General features: G+C 38.0%; 1 protein-coding gene across 1 annotated transcript in view; it reads right to left on the bottom strand.

The window, feature by feature from the left end:
* Nucleotides 1–13,580, bottom strand: part of LOC115425294 (phosphatidylinositol 5-phosphate 4-kinase type-2 beta) — a 39,809-nt gene that overhangs the window by 10,280 nt on the left and 15,949 nt on the right. Inside the window, exons 3-7 of the mRNA XM_030142731.1 lie at nucleotides 7,261–7,357; nucleotides 6,996–7,148; nucleotides 5,180–5,326; nucleotides 3,016–3,054; nucleotides 1,344–1,457 (exon numbers count right to left, since the gene is read on the bottom strand). Coding sequence (XP_029998591.1) covers nucleotides 1,344–1,457; nucleotides 3,016–3,054; nucleotides 5,180–5,326; nucleotides 6,996–7,148; nucleotides 7,261–7,357 — 550 coding nt within the window. The remainder of the gene's footprint in view (nucleotides 1–1,343; nucleotides 1,458–3,015; nucleotides 3,055–5,179; nucleotides 5,327–6,995; nucleotides 7,149–7,260; nucleotides 7,358–13,580) is intronic.

The raw sequence follows: 13,580 nt of genomic DNA, 5'->3' as shown, positions 1-13,580 counted from the left end.
ACAATGTCAAAAAACATGACAATCTTTTTAGATTGTTAAATGTATGTGTGCAGATCTGGTGACACATGTATGCATGGCCTTTTCTTTTCATGTATGTTAGCTTGCTAACATTACCTGTCAATGTTAGAGGTGGTGCTGTTACAATTGCTTCCTAGGCTGCACATGCAAAAACATACACATGCAATAAGGGCTAATCTTTAAACCCCAAACTCATCTTTACATTCTGTCACCGAATCACAGGCTTGTCCATCATATGGATTAGACAGTCAAATGCATTTAGTCGACAATATTATTATAGTGGAAGGGTCAGTAAAAAATCTGTATGTTACAGTGATTCAAAATCTATTTTCTTCAAGTCCTGAGGCAGCACCAGATCTCTCATTTAGGTCTAGAGCTAGGCAACTCTGGGAACCCTTGTTATCTAGTTGCTATGGTGACTGGCTCCTATGGCTGTTTGTGGCAGGGTTTCCCTCATCATTATAAGGTTTATGCACAGTGTCTAAACTGAAGCGATACATAAAACTCTACCAGTCTGGAAAAAAAGTATACCATTTCCTGGAGTGAGTGGAATAAAAACGGCGGTTGTTGCATGTGGATGGGTCATAGCTGTTGTCATGATATTGCAACTACACTATTCAGATAACAGCTATATAGGCCATCACAGTACTTAGCCCCCAACAAACACAGAAAAAACCCTGGATTTGCTCCAGTTTTTTCAGCTGTATATGGCAAAACTAAATTCTATGATGAAGGTTTAAACTGTTAAGGTTATTATAGCTTATTTGGTGACACTTGATTCCAATGGGACTCCATAGGACTGTCATGAACAGAAATATTTATGTCTGTCATCATCAAGCATCATGCATGCCATCAGTGACATTGTTTGGATATGTTACATAGATACACCTTAACAGTAACCACAACAGAACCGGTCAAAAACATGACATGGCACTTCATTAGACTACATACTATTTAGTTTTCTGTGTCATTACATTAAACTAATAGATGTGGTTGGTTTTGACACTGACTGCCATGAGGCCATTATAATTGTGTCAAAAATAATTCCCGACCTCAACCACAGTGGTACAATTTGCACTTGTTATGAAGTGTTATTAAACTGTCAAGTGATTTTAGAGCAGAATCATGAATAATTAGCCCTGATATGTCTCGTTTATTACCCTTCATTTAGTGTTACCAAGTATTTTCTAGGGAGGGTCATGATTGACTGTTAAATTATTTGGAGGTTACATTGAAAGATACCATGCAGTTTGACTCACTAAAATGGAAATGTAATAATTCTACCTCAGGGCTGAACTGTTCTACAGCTACAGCGTGTCTGTTACCTCAACATCCCGTTTTAGCTTCTCCAAAAAGTACTTCTTGTTGTCGTCTCCTATCTGCAGCTTCTGGCCTTCATTAAGGAAGTCATTGTCTTTGAAGGTAGGGAGTTCTTTAGCCTGAACACAGAACATTTTGTGAACATTTTTATGTAACAACATAATTTTAAAAATTACATCAAGCTGATACAAATAATTCTTATGTAAAAATCATTCTGCTATTTGCACACAATATGTCTGAACAAGGACAGAGCAAAAAGGACTGAAAGAACAGAAGGTAGCCTGGTGGAACCCAGATAATAAAAAAAACCCCTCTGAACTGTAAAGTGGAGTGTTTTTACTAAGGACAATAAAAGGAGCTGAAAGAGCTGCTGGACTGGAGAGGATGGAAGACAAACTGGATGAATCAAAGCCTGAGGCTGTTACATTCCAGTCTTACATGTCCCTTATTATTCAGGAGAAGAGGAATCCATTTGGAGAGAAAGAACAATATCTAAAGGATTACACTGTCATCCTATAATGGAGACTTTTAAAGGATGCCACTTTACAGTAAGAGTACCTTTAAAAGCTTAAGTATATATAAAAGGCTTAGATTTAACTAATTAATCAGGTAGCAAACACTTGATAAATCACTGAAATCTGTTACAACTATTTAAAAAACAAGTATTTTAGAGACATGTTTGCCAAATTGTGAGCCCACATTACATTTACTATTAAGCATCAGCTCTCACTGTTTACTGAGCTTCATTTAGCGCCATCATCTCCATTTAGACCTATCAGTGAAGTTCCCTTTTGCAAGTTGTAAATGGTACAAACTAGATAGTAAAAGTTTGATGTGTTGACTTGTAAGTGGACAAAGTTACTAAACTAAGAACTAAGCACCAATCAGAGATTTAACAGCATCAACCTTGCCAAATAGTGAACCTAAGTCAATGTATAAAAACTTTAACTTCCTTAAAAAACAGTAAATCAATACTTAAAAAGTGTTAACATCCCAATAAACAACCTAATCTTAAACCATTATTCTTAAGTGTCCAAGTGGAGTAAAGACAGTCAACAGGAGGATACAACTAAGGTGTAAGTTAACATACAGCAGGATCATGTGGCTCTGCTACATCATTAACAGAAGCAGAGGAATAATAAAAGATTCAGTCATGTTTTTAATCACTGTGTGAAGTCATACAGATCAATTTAAACTTTATCTCTCCCATGAACTTGAGGATTTTCTCAAGCAGGTATAAGAGAAGTTTGCGTTCATGAAGGCTTTCATTTTTATAAATCAATGTGCTCATTTCTATTTGGTAGTTAAGTTCCTTAGCGGCTGCAGCACACCTGAATAACCTGCTGCAGAATTTTACAGGCAGTATTCACACAATGTTTCCACAGAGCCAGACATCTTTTATTATACTTAATAGAGCAGTGTGCATTAAGATCCAGTCAGCGGTTGTTGTGTTTCCTGGAATCATTTTCCACATACAGAACTCTAAAGTGCACAAGATCATAACACAACAGATGTACCGACTGGCAGCGTAAGGCCGGTGCTCTACTAGAATACATCTGCAGACTTACAGCTGCTTAATTTAGCTGTCATTTGACAAGTTTGTTTCTAGGTGAGCTAAGGGCGTTTATTTCTGTCCCGCCACGCCAGCAGCTGTCATCACTCAGAAATAAAATGTACCTTCTCCTTGTCGCTGGCTTCCCTTGAGACTGTAGACCCCTATAAATGAGGGAAAAAACATAAAAATAGAATTAAGTGGCTTAATATACATCAGAGCAATTCTTTGCATATTACTTCTCCTGACTTCTTCAACTGTTGGTAAAAAATAAAATACAAATAAAAAAAATAAATCAATGCTTGCCTTTCTGCAAGCCAAAGAGTAAAGTGGCACATAGTATTACAAACAAATGACACATTACTATCGTATGGCAATCCTGGCACATGGCTTGAAGAAAAACTGAATCATTAAGCTGGTGCTAGTTATGCAATGTAAGCAAAACAAGCAAAACACCTCACACACACACACACACACACACACACACACACACACACACACACACACACACACACAGGTGTGTTTGCATCCAGCTGTTTTCAGTTTGCACATCACAAAACCCCAATGGAAACACAGACAATTACTTATAACACCTCAAAAATATTGCTAAAAAGCTATTGGAACTTGAGAGAGGTGGAAAGTTGGTGCATCATTAAAGGTACATGCCAGTTGGAAACTAGAAGTCAACCACTGGTGGACTGTCAATATGACAGATTAGAACAGGCAGAAGCCAAAAGCTGATTAACGGAATGATGTGATCATAACCCCGATACAAAATTATTTAAGGTGACTCAGTCCCTCTGTAACAGAAACAGAGATAGAGTGCATGCACACGAGGAATAGTAGCTTACTAATACCCCTGCCAGGTCGCACACCATTTTGCACCTCCTGCTCACTGATACCCTGCCTACCCAGGGACTCATTTTGAGTTTTAACTTAAATTTTTGTTAAAAAAAAAGAAAAAAAAGAGAAGAAAACATTGTCTAAGTTGAAATGTAAAAATAAATAAACAAATAAATTGAAATTTAGCCATCAAACTGTGCACTGCCCCTCTCCAAGTGGTAAATAATATGTGTCAAATTAGAAAAGAATCGGGTAAATAGTGTCCGAGAAATCGGCTGGACGAAACTCTCGAACAGATGGATAAACGGACAGACAGGTGGACTGAAGGATGGAAAGAATTCCTGGTATATAGATCAGCGGTGGGCAATTAATTTTCTTATGGGGCCAGATGAGAAACTTTGACAGTTGTTAAGGGCTGGATCAATACACCTGCAGCTTTGCTCAATATATATCCCTATAAATGCAATGAAAATGTGGAGTACTGAACACAAATATTTAATGAATATTCACAAAAATATTTTCAAAAATTTGCAAAACTAGTTCGACATTAACTTCACCTAAAAAACAATAAATGCACCCAGCTTTGTTTGTTCGCATGTGTCAGTTGCTTTTCTTTTTCTTTGCCTCTGACTTCAGTGAAGAAATACTTAGAAGTCTTTGTCTTGTTAAAAACTGTGCATTTTGAATCAATGTCTTTTTATCTGGTGTTAGCTGACATCTTCCTGGGCTGAAAATAACCAACAAACCAATCAGTGCTAAGTACGGAAAGTACGGGTGAAAAGACGTTAATTTAGCAGCTCCTTCAAAATAAAAGCTGTACTGTTGTACTGGTTGCATCTAGTACGACGACATATATTTGCACTGATTTTTAATTTGCCACTGTCCTCATGTGGGCCAGTCAGGGTCAGCTATCGGCCCGCATGTGGCCCATGGGCCTTACATTGCCCAGGTCTGATATAGATGCATAAAAACATCCCCATCTATGAAGAACTGCAGAGACAAGTATTTGACAAAGCCTTTGACAAACTGTGCAACTTTGACAAACTGAGACCAAGAGTTCAGTAGTGATAGAACCAACTTTTCTGATAGTTTAATCAAAATATCAGTTCCTCAATCTGCAGCTCAGGTAGTATGTTATTGTATGAAATACTAAATTTAACTTGCCAAGTCCGAAACCATGAGGATGATGAGGTGTACAGTACTGGATGGAAACACACAGAAATGTTCATTTTCTTTTGCAGATTTTCTAAAAACCCAGCAATACACTTAATGTAGACTTGAGTCCCATGTGAGACAGTTACACCTGTTCATTTCTAACCTTTTTTCACAAGTGGATTAGAAGTGCAGGTGGGATGTGTGTGTGGATAATGAAACCTTTACAGAAGCAGGCTGACTTTAGAGAGTTTTTTTTTTTTTTTTTTTTTTTTTTTTAAATCGCTGTCGTACCTTCAGGTCATATTTGCGGTGCACGGTGAGGCGATGACTGAAGACGTTCCTGGTTACCACCATGTACGTTTCCACTCCGTCCACTGTTAACCGGTACATGCCCAGGAACTGAGGGAGCAGTGTGTTGCCATGACACTCCACTATAAACTGAATCATGAAAGGAGGAGACACAGAGGAATGGGAAGTGTGGGAGTGAACAATCAAATATACAGCATGAAAACTAGACTAAAAGGCTGAATGTTCAATCATCTCTGTAGCACTGTATTTTTCCAGCAAGTATAAATTTAAATTAAACAAATAATTTGTTGTCTTCATCCTCTGTTATCTGTGTGAACATAATTTACTGTCACATTAGATATAGACTTGATTGGCTGCTCTTGCTAATTGCTTGTGTGTTCAATAATTACATGTTTCTGACAATTAAACACAAGGATAAATTAAACAGTTCCCAGTCAAAATGTCTGATGATAATACTCACTTCGACAATTAATGTGAGGACTAAACCTGCAGCAGCCAAACTTATGATCACGTTTGCAAAAGCTTGTAAAGTTTTGAAGTTTAGCGAGCTCTACATACTGTTAAGAACTACCTGTGTTCTGCCCGTGTCAAGTGTGCAGCACAGAATTGATTCCTCTGCAGAATCAAATTAAGGGCTGGCATTTGGTCCAAAGCAAAAGAACCAGCCTCAGTCCAGACCAAAGTGAACCGCTGTTTGATTCATTCATGGTGTGATAATTGTTCTTGGTGGTTTCTTTCAGACTTTAGAACAATTATAGGAAAATAGGTAAGGCTAACATTGCCAAAAAACTGGAATGAGTAGAAAAAAATTTAAAATGTTCAAAATGAGTTGGATGAACATGCGGACATTGGTCACAATATCATGATCATCAAACACAGGGAGATGCAGCACATGTAGATGATGACAGCATGACGTTGGCATTATATCATAGAAGTGTTTTGTTTGTTCTTAGAATCACAGAGTGAAAGCAAATTAAGCTAGATTAAATTTACACAATGGAAAAAAAAGGTTGATTTTATGCCAGAAAACGAGGTTAGGGTATCTGACCATTTATACTCTAGTTAAAGCCATGGGAGTGTTGCGATTTTCAAAACTGGTAATGGACACCGACGGTTATTGTGACGCACATGACACCAGAATCAACACAAACATGGAGCGTAGCTCAGAACAGACGAAGACAAAAAGGCAGAAAATGTCTATTTATCTTCACTTTTCTACATTGGAACCCTCACATACTCCTTTAAAGTTTTAAGCTTTCACACAAACATTACAAATATTGTCTTCATTTTTTTAAGTTGTATGTTAGTTTCATCTTAAGTTGTTAGAAAGTTTGTAAGTTGGATCCAAATGTGTTGAAGACTGCAGTACACATATTGTTTGTAAATGTCACTGGAACGTGTTTATTGTTGTTTATATCTAGAGATATTTTAAATATTCTTTTACACCGCTGTTATTGTTATTTCTATATAGATATTTTTAATGTATAATTTTTCTTTTATACTTTTTGTGGCTGTTGTTTCAGCTGGTTCTGGAATACAGCACAAGTAGTTTGTCATTTTCAGACATGTCTTTTTCACATTTTTTTCCTTTTTTTGCCAATTCAAATAATGGTTTAATTGAATCGAAGAAAATATTTGATAGATTAATTGATAACAAAAACAATCAACAGCTGCAGCTCTAATTAAATTTGCATTTGTAACAGACTGTCATGCTTTAATTTGCAGAGATTTCCTACAGACACTGACAGGACAGAAACTAAAACTAGAATTTTAGTCCCCCCTATGGACGAGTCTCTACCTGGTGGTATTTCTTTAGGATGTTGTGCATTTCTGCGATGTCCTCACTAGACACGGTTTTGATTACAAAGCGGTGGTCATAGCTGGACAGGAAGCGGTTACCGAAGCGACCCTGGGAGTCACTGTTGAGCGGGGCGCTCCTCGTCAGAGAGTTCTGCCAAAGAAAACAAGAGCAGATCCACAAAGTAAATCCTCAAAGAGCTCTTCAGCGTGGAGTTGATGTGATTTCCAAATGTTTGCTCAGGTTCTCGTCTCAGCTGCCTCACCTGGTAGTCCTGGTCGTCAATGCAGAACCTCTCCCTCAGGTTTCGGAACACCATGGGACAGTACTCTTTGAACTTAAAGCGACTAGGCAGGTTTTCTCTGAAGGGGAGAGAGAGTCACAGAGTCAGCACAGCAAACAGGAACACAACGGCTTATTAGTGAAAATGAGGAAAAGGATTCATTGATCTGCACTGATAACTTGATTTGTGTCCACTATTGTTGACATCTGTCTATATTCAGTGACATTTACAGCTATCCATTTTGACAAGAGATAAGAAGTTAAATGTCCTGCCTTTTGGATGAGCACATGATTCAGGACTGTGCACAAGTCTTTCTTCCTGATTTATCATTAGATTTGTTGTTTTTTTTTTATTCAAGGACGCAAATTTATGTCTTAGTGTCATTATACAAATAAATAAGAAATCACACAAAAATCTGATAAATGGCAAAGTCAGTATTTAGTGATATTTGTGTTCAAATGACAAAAAGTAACTCGAACATCTGACACACTGAATAAAATCTGGTGTAAAACAGCATCAGTGCCGTAAATAGCAACACAGCACTGTAGAAACTAGGTCTGGTTGATGAAATATTTCAGGTAGAGATGCACTGATTACAAAATTCTGGGCTGATACGATATTTAAAAAGAAATTTTGGCAGCCAGCCGATGCCAATACTGATTTTATATTCAGCTTTTGTTATTTATCCTACATTCAACAAAGAAGTCTTCATTATAAACATAAAAACTGTTACTATTAAGTCTTTAAGCCCTTGTTTTTCAGAGAGTTTAGATGTTATTTAGCTTCTAGTATTCTTAGATGGTTTTGGGGTCATGGAGGTCCTCACCAAAGAAAATGTTCAGTAAAAAATATATAATTTAAGACCATGATAAATCATTATGTTCAACTATCTTTATATCATGATAATTATCAAGGTTTTTTTTATTACACTCTGTATTAAAAGCTTGCAACATATTTCAGTGCTTTGTCTCATTCGATGTGATGAACACTTTTTATTACCAGCCTCATGAAGGGGAGGTAAGGGGTATTGTTTTTGGTTCCGTTTGTTTGCTTGTTTCTTTGTTTGTTAACACTTTAGCAGCAAAACTATTGGTTCAATTCAACCAAACTGGGTTTACAGAATGCCAGTGACCTAGAATAGATGTGATTACATTTTGGGCAAGGTAGGTCAAAGTTCAAATTTTTACGATTTTTAAAAATCTTCCCATTTACTTATAATGGGTGAAATATGTAGGAGGGGTGGGGTTTGTTGTGCCTGGCACCATTTGTTAGAATTGCTTTGACTGTTTTAAAGAAGGTTTCAAACCAAATATAACATTTTAAGAACATTAATTGTCTTTATTTTCTTTATTCTTTTCAATGTTGTGAAAAACAACCTAAAGAAAACGAACAAAAAAATAGTTTGGTCATATTACCTGACCTTGGTATCAACTGAGTTTTTTTTTTAAGCCATTTCCATATCTCCTGTATATTCCAGCTGTATAACATAGGGGCTGAGAAATGCAAATGTATGGTCACTCTAATCCTGATAAAACAACAAACCTAATGGTGATCTCAGACTTTTACATTATGATCAACAGGAAAGGAAAATCAGACTTATCCTTGTTCATTTGTGATAACTACATTTTATTCAAGCTGTGCAAACCTCAAATAGTACAAGAATCCTCTCTGAAATGTACAGTCGTGTCTTTACTTGACAATCCTGTGATTCAAGCTGCAGATAGAATATGTAAATAACTTGAACTGAAAAAACCCAAGAAAGGTCGGGTCAACTTCCACCACCAATTTGCCTCAAAGGCCTTTTTTGCACTGCAACTCCCTGCATCCTCAGGTCATCACTACGACGAATAACGGCTCAGACATGAAATGCAAAGAAACATGATTTGCATGCAAAGTGATCGCAATCATTCTGTGGCTTTTGGATGCAGGTCTGGAAATCGAGAGCTACTGGGAACCGGTTCTATACAAGAATTGAGCTGTTCAATAGGGCTGAAATGACTAATTAAGTAGTCAACTGGTCGTTAATGTTGTCATCGTGTGTATCCCACCGCATGCAGTTCCATGCTAAACAATTCAGTGTAGTCAGCTGAACTAGCTCAGAGTGTGACATATCACTTTTCCCAAATCTTTGATGCACTGACAGCACATCTGCACTAATGACCGGGAACAGAAGGGGCACTGGTAGAAGCCGGCTGAAGCCAGGCTATGAGAAACAAACGGTCCAAAGTTTGGGAACCTTTTATATGGGACACAACCAAGAAAACTGTCCTGTGCCAGATCTGTAAGCTGATCCTGTCGTAGCATGGATGAAACAACGTTTTGGAGGATTCAGGCGCACTTCGAAAGGTTATTAGCTCCCATGCTAGTAGCGAGCCTATGTGCGCATGTGAAGAAGAATCATGACACTTTAAAGAGTAATGTTGCCATTTTGTCTGACAATTTCATGATAAAATTTCTGCAGCATTAAGAGGAGTACAGGAACAATGGGTTTTTGCAGAAAAAGCAGGAGTGTACTCTGCAACATGCTATTGCTCTGACCAAGTCAATTTTAAACATGAAATATGAAATGAACTGTAGTGACCCTGCAGTAACTGTTCTGTTAAAGGTGGGGTCTGAGATGTTTTTCTGGAGCATTTGTTACTATATTCCTTAAAATCCCCTTCACACCCCAATTACAAGTAATTAATTAAATGCTCTAACACAAAAATGTAAAAAAAATCAGTCACCTGTGGAACGGACAGGACTGAAAAACCACCATCCAATCATTTTGAGCGCCTACTCAAAATGACTGAACGATGGTATGTCTCTCAAACTCAACTGCCATTCGCCCCTACCCCCTCTGCGCGTACCCCTCTTCGAGCATGAATCACACGTTCCCAGGAAGCGCACTTGTGCAGGAAGCGAAGCCAGAACCATGGCTATATTAGTTATATTAGGATGGAAAGTTCAGCGGCAAACTGTTTTGTCACTAACATAAATCACTAGGAAATGTAACATTAGCTAGACAGGTATGAACTGGGGCTGTTCTGGAAGAGTGGAGGTGTTGAAGGAAACTGAATGAGGTATGCATGGATACATGAGCTGGAGGCTCAGTAAGGGCCGTAGTCGGTGTCAGAGGCTCAGCCGGGGCCGTAGCCTGCGACAGAGCCTCAGCCCGTGTAGGGAACGGAGCTGTGGCCAGGCCCGGTCTGGACCGCATACAGCGTCAGAGCCCAACCCAGGTCCGGAGCAGCAGCCGGCATATTGCTGCTGTGCAGCGCTCGTGAACCCTCGGGAACAAGCATTGCGCGTGCCACTACTCTGGAGGCGTGGCTTCGGGGGGATGTCTGAAGAAAGGGGTTTGGACATTTGAACTGAGTATTTTCAAAATGTAGCTTGCTCAAACCGTTTTTCTAAGATCTCAAACCCCACCTTCAATGAGACTGAACGTTCAGCAGTTATTGACTGTCTGTTATCCATTGAGTGTGTATGGGGCTGTGATGGATAGGTGAGTGGATAAGAAAGGTATGGGGGCGGAACCAGTGAGTTGGTGTATGAGAGAGAAGTGAGAGCAGGAAAAGAGATAGAGCTAATGAGTGAGACAGAGCCAGCAGTTATGTTTCCCATTCATTTTTCTTTCTGTTATTTCAGCGTGGTTACAGCCAACACTAACCAATACTGTTCTTCCAATAAAGTGACCAGTGTGGAATAAACCCTTGTCTGTCATCCTGATGTCCTGTTGGACACTACAGCATTCTATCACTGCAACGACTATAAATCAGCCCTGTGATGAACTGGCGACATGTCCAGGGTGTACCCCGCTTTCGCCCATAAAGTAGCTGGGGTAGGCTCCAGAGACCCCCATGACCCTAGTGAGGATAACGCGGGTTCAGAAAATGAATGAATGAATGAATGGAAATAAGAGTCATTGTCTTTTTTTTCTTATTGGCACTTTGTAATCTGATCATTACAGTAGTCGATGACTAGTTGACTGCCGTGATGGTCATTAGTTGCAGCCCTACTGCTCAGTTCCTTGGAATCATTAGTCTGTTTGCATAATGATTCTACTTATCGATTCCACAACATCATCGCATCAAAGGCGTCACATGTGATTTCCTTATTTTGGTTGAGAAACCTCTTAAGTCTGGTTGTATTTCACCAGTAAAGACAAGACTGGGGCCATTTGCAGCAGTTGCAGAGCTTCCATTACAACAAAGGGTTAAATACCTCCAACATGCAGAAACATTTAACCACAGTATCCAATCAAACTGCACTAATGTAACATCTTTGATTGGCTGCTTAGCAAAGGGAGTGGTGACTGGAGATAGAGCCTACAGCAAAATGTCCTCTGTTGCAGTCACTACCATTGAACTCCTCCGGGTTCTATCGATAGTGTTAATGTTAGCACCATTTCACTGTCAACCTGCTTTCACTATTGTTTATGAATAATTTCCATGTCCTAGAATTACATTTAGATGATGACCCGGCTCAGGGGCTACAGCAGGTAGATCTCACACTTCTTTAACTACACCTTTAGAACCCTTTAGGAAGTTTGTTCCAGTCAAATGCAAATCATTAGTGCATATTTGACATTAAAGAGTTAATGCAAACAAAGTAATTTTTATTCTAGTTTAATCCCTAATCCAATGAAAATCCATATGGAATTGAATTGATATCTGATATTGACAATGGAACTGGAATTGCTAAATTCTAATCAATTTCCATTCCTTGTTACTGTTGGTTGGTTTGCTATAGAACAGTCTTTGATGCTTTGTTCCACATTAATGGTTGGGAAAATGGATCAGCAGTTAGGTCTTTGACATTCAAGTTTCTGAGGAGATGGGAGACAGATGGAGCACAGATCAGATACCTCACTGAAAGTAACAGGACTGATCATGGCAACATACACAGACAAAAGGCATCAGTAAACAGGAGCATGAATCCTACTGCACTGAGTGGGATGGACCAGATAAGGGGCAAGGTTATTATCATTAATGAAAACTAACGAAATGACGACAACTAGAACTGTAAAAACATTTTCGTTAACTGAAATAAAAACTATAATTAAACGAAAAAAACGATAACTAACTGAAACTGTATTGTGTGTTTACAAAACTAACTAAAACGTATAAAAATTATGGATAAAATTCCCTTAGTTTTCTTCTTTATCAATGTCGTATTGATATGAAATTGATTTATTTCCCTCAAGCAATTTTAGCTGGTGGCACCATATGATATTTAACAGTCAGTCACTTCTCATCACTTGTGGTTTACAGTTGTCTTCTGGTCCCCACTCTACGTGGAAACATGGAGACTAAAGTTGGGAGAAAGCATCAGAGTCTTGTCTGGGATTTATGTGAATTCGATGGCAAAGAAGATAAAAGACATAAAAAAAAAACTAAAAGTAAACTAAAACTAAGCATTTAGAAAAAAAATGAAAACTAATAAAAACTGGCAAACCTGCTCTAAAAATGAATTAAAACTAACTGAATTAGAGAAAAAAAGTCAAAACTAAATAAAACTAGACTATAAAGAAAAATCCAAAACTATTATAACCTTGATAAGGAGGCAGGGTCATTACAGTTAACAAAATAAAAAACTTTAATAACATGACAACTTCATGGAAAAAGTCCAACTACAATGCATCACCACTCAAGCCAAGCTACACAATGTAGAGAATCAAAACTACATAGTTATGTACCAATATATTGACAAGACATTGTTATTGACCAACATTTACTAATAACAATGCCAGATATAGGATATACTTAAAGATTTCACTGATGATAGTGGCATATTTTTATCTCTTATGTTATTTATTTACTTACGAAGATAAAGATTCCTTTATTTCTCTGTCACAGAAAGGGGAATAAACACCAATAAGATCAAAAGGAACAAACAGTACATTGCATTAGCTTTCAGACAAATCATGATTTTCAATACCGGTATAGAGTCAAAATTTTGCAATCAGTGCATCTAAATGACATTTTTCCAATCTAATGATTTCCTCAGTGAGTTGTGTTTTAATATATTTATTATTTTTTATCTGATTGAAGCTTTTCCACATATTTGTACACTGATTTGGTAATAATGATCACATCCATGTTTCATGTAGCTCATTTGTGAGGGACAAGTGAAAACTGTTAGGGTTTTTTTTATTGTAATTTACTGATATTATCCTTGAACTAGTGCACTGACCCATGGAGATCCACAGGTTCTAGATGTGGTAGTTTTTATGCTGTTGTATATTCGTGCATGCTGTAACACATTTGTCCAGCAGTCACAGCCAAAGCGTTCTGGGCATATCAACGTGATTGTAAGGC

The sequence above is a fragment of the Sphaeramia orbicularis genome, chromosome 1, assembly GCF_902148855.1.
Source record: "Sphaeramia orbicularis chromosome 1, fSphaOr1.1, whole genome shotgun sequence".
Taxonomy (NCBI): Eukaryota; Metazoa; Chordata; class Actinopteri; order Kurtiformes; family Apogonidae; genus Sphaeramia; species Sphaeramia orbicularis.
This window is presented reverse-complemented; position numbering and strand designations above follow the sequence as displayed.